This window comes from Eurytemora carolleeae, unplaced genomic scaffold (assembly GCF_000591075.1).
Source record: "Eurytemora carolleeae unplaced genomic scaffold, Eaff_2.0 scaffold209, whole genome shotgun sequence".
Lineage (NCBI taxonomy): Eukaryota > Metazoa > Arthropoda > Copepoda > Calanoida > Temoridae > Eurytemora > Eurytemora carolleeae.
In genome coordinates this window covers 160,484-164,008 of record NW_019397113.1, presented here as the reverse complement: position 1 = coordinate 164,008, position 3,525 = coordinate 160,484, and the positions used below count along the sequence as shown (strand labels likewise).

Here is a 3,525-nt window from a genome sequence, read left to right as displayed (position 1 = left end):
TGGAAGGAAAGTGTAGGGGGGAGTATACAGTAGGTGGAGGGGAAGTTTACTGGAAGTGGAGGGGAATTGTAAGAGCAAATAAAGAGACGTGCAAGGGAAGTGGGAGCTAATACAGAGGAAGTGTAGGGGGGATAACGAGGAAGTGTAGGGGAAAAGAAATATACAGGAAGTGGAAGGGAAATGAATGATATGTTATTAAATATTTTAGTTTTTACCCTACAATTTCATTATTCTGCATTTATTTAAACACTTGTCTTTAACTAAGGCATTTGAATGGATTTTATGCAATAAAATTACCAAAACTAAATTCTAATGAAATTATTTAAGTTTGAATTAAAAACCTTTGCCAAACACGTGACACGACCACACGCTGCTCAGTTTCCAAAACTTTATTTTTATTTTTATCACTGATTCTATTGTACTCCTCTCCAGAAGAAACTTCATCCAGAGAGTTTAATCCCCCTACAGCAGGGTTCAGTGGATTCAATCCTCTTCCTGTGTAAATGGGTTTTATGCCTTCTTTCGGATTAAATCCAGTTTCATAACTGAAGGCAAGGGAGTTTAATCCTCCTGTTGTTTTCATATCAGGGTTAAAAATGGAGTTTGTTTCTCCTTCATCTTTACTCCCTGTAAACTCCATGTACTCTCCAATATCTCTAATATTGTCGAGTGAGTCAGCTGACTGTATACCGGGCTGGTACATGCGATCAGCTGACTGTACTTCATGTTGGTACAACGCGTCAGCTGACTGTACACCGGGTTGGCGGATTACAGAATCAACTGTTTCCAAGGTTAGGGTGTGTGAGTCTAGAAAATAACATTATCTTTATCAAATATACTCTTTTGGAAAAGTCAGAAATAATCTGACAAATGTTATCTTGAAATTGTATTGGAGTGTTGAAAATTGTGTTTGAAAGTTTCCTTATGTACAATATCATTAAGTTGTTCTGCGTGTTAATCTTCAGCTATTATATCTAGTGTCCCGTGTATATAAGTACATAATTCATCATAAAGCCGAGAATGTAAATTTAGATAATTTTGAATAATTATAGAACAATAAATTTTAAATCTTGACACCTGACTGGAGTTGTATTCCAGGGCCTCACCCATATACTGGGATCACCATATGTAGGGGAAAAATCAGAAAAAATTCCCAAATTTTTTCAAATCTTTCCAGTTTTAAGATACATAATCTAATTCTATATATTCATATAGATATAAATAATTTGATTTCTCCTTACCAAGTTTAAAAATATATTCTTTGTCTGTCTCCTTTGGTGATTTAAAAAAAAAGTAAATTGAAAAAAAAACTTTTTTCATGTGCTGAACAATGCTTAACACCTATCATCAAAAAAGTAATAAAATTAAATTTTTTATTTTTATATCTTCCCAGATCCCTTCCCCCTTCCTTCACCTCCACTTCTATAAATGAACATACAATGCAAGGAACTAATCCTTCATAAATCATGGATTTTATTTCAAAAATGACAGATTTATTCAATGTTGGTAAAATCTCTAATCTGTCTGTATAGATCACAGGGTGGAAATTTTAATAAAACTGATTTCCCACTGTTTTAAAATTAAGTTTATTCGATAGTTGAAATTATTTAAATTTAATTATTATTACTATTATATATCTAGTTTATTATAATATTGGAACTTATCTCTGTAAACATTAAAAGGACTTTAAGCTTTACAGATTTGCATCGTTTTCTTTCCATCACCCTTTTCTTTGCATCACCCTGTTCTTTGCATCACCCTGTTCTTTGCATCAACCTGTTTTTTACATCACCCTGTTCTTTGCATCACCCTGTTCTTTGCATCACCCTGTTCTTTGCGTCACTCTGTTTTTTTTTAATTTCAGGATTTAAGCACAACCTTGGCGTTGATCCCAGGACTACTAAATGAGTCTCATGTTTGTTTTGTTTTGGTTTCTCGTGTTTTTGTTTATGTTCTCATCCTGACATTCAAATGACAGTTGTATCCTGGGGCTTAGTTTAATATTATGCATATACCCAGAGGCAGAGAGAGAGAGAGCTATAAGGTAAGGTATGGCAGAGGTGCAGGGACGCCATAAGCACCGCAAAATGGTCTCCAAGCCTCTGGATTCGCAGATAAGTACTTAAAATGACCTGGCGCTACCCCTACCCTTTAGAATTTACATTATAAATACACATTTTTAGAATAGATTTTTAACATTTTAATAGTTATGCAATGTTTTTTGAATATTCAAGAAAACATTGCGTCCATTTAAAGATTAAATATTTTCTTTTAAACATGTTATTTATTGCTTCTATAATATCAATTTAAACGTTTAGTGATAGCGCCAGGTCATTTTAATTACTCATCTGCGAACGAGGAGGCTTGGAGACCGTTTTACGGGGCTCATGGCGGCCATGCACTCCCTACCTCGATGAGACTGGTGAGTAGAATAAATGTTCATGAATGGAAACGGATTATAATTACAATAAAATAAGTCCAAATTCTGTTTTACTTTTTAAGATTTAAAATTGAGAATGTTTATTTAAATCGTTTAAAATAAAGTTTTTTTAAAGAAAGATATTTCAAACGTAGACAATTTGATTTAAGAAAAGTCATAATTAGAAATATGAGTATCAATGTCAGTTTACAAATATAAGAAAATAGAAAATGACGGGAGTAATCAGTTCTTTTCAAAATCAAAAGCAAAAAAGTTGTAATATTTAAGAAAAATATATTTTAGAGAACGCTTATCAGAAATTGTTTTTTCTTCTTTTTATTTGTCCGCATTGGCAGAAAGTATGAAATACGGCAACTTTAAGAATATGTTTAGGTGAACCGGTCGAATTTTTTTATATAATATTTTTATTATTCAATAATATTTCCATATCCTACCTAAAAACCTAATAAGAAAGGATACATGAATACGAAAATATTTGTAAATTGGTTCAAACTTGGTCAGTTGACAACATACCCAGAAGGGAAAAGATCTATTATTATCAATGATTATAAGAATTCATCTATAAATGTATTTTATTACCTAGATTAAAAATCTCCTGGTTTGTATACGTAAACTTAAAATATTGAGAGTTTGGGGAAAGAATAGTTTTGTTCTGGTTTAGAAGATCGCAATCACTATTCTGATTCTCATCAAAATTCACATTTTCCACGATGTTCTCCTCGTCATAGATGAGTGTATTGTCTGCCTGCTCCTCGTCGGAATTACGCTCGAAGCAGTAAGATACGCAATTTGTCGAGTTTTCCTTTTCTGGCGCATTTTTCACAATATCCTGGAGGGATCTGGAGAACGAGCTGATACTCTGTTCACTCTCAGAGGTTGCCATAGAGAAGGATTCAACAGGATGAGAAGACATGACGGAAACTTGGAAAATAATATTTGTATGACAAACTTCTCGTAACAAGGCAAACTTTTAAATTATAATGATCGGATATGTTTAAACAAAGAAAATTTCGCTCCCCGCACTTCCTTGGTGTCAGGTTGAGTTAGGGACGGGGTAGGGAAGGTTGGGGTGAAAGGGGGGGGGG

The 3,525-nt window shown here is 33.6% G+C and overlaps 1 protein-coding gene across 1 annotated transcript in view; it reads right to left on the bottom strand.

Annotated features, from left to right (window-relative positions):
* Nucleotides 1-322: 322 nt before the first annotated feature.
* Nucleotides 323-3,525, bottom strand: part of LOC111711959 (uncharacterized) — an 11,136-nt gene continuing 7,933 nt past the window's right edge. Inside the window, exon 3 of the mRNA XM_023486449.1 lies at nucleotides 323-807. Coding sequence (XP_023342217.1) covers nucleotides 323-807 — 485 coding nt within the window. The remainder of the gene's footprint in view (nucleotides 808-3,525) is intronic.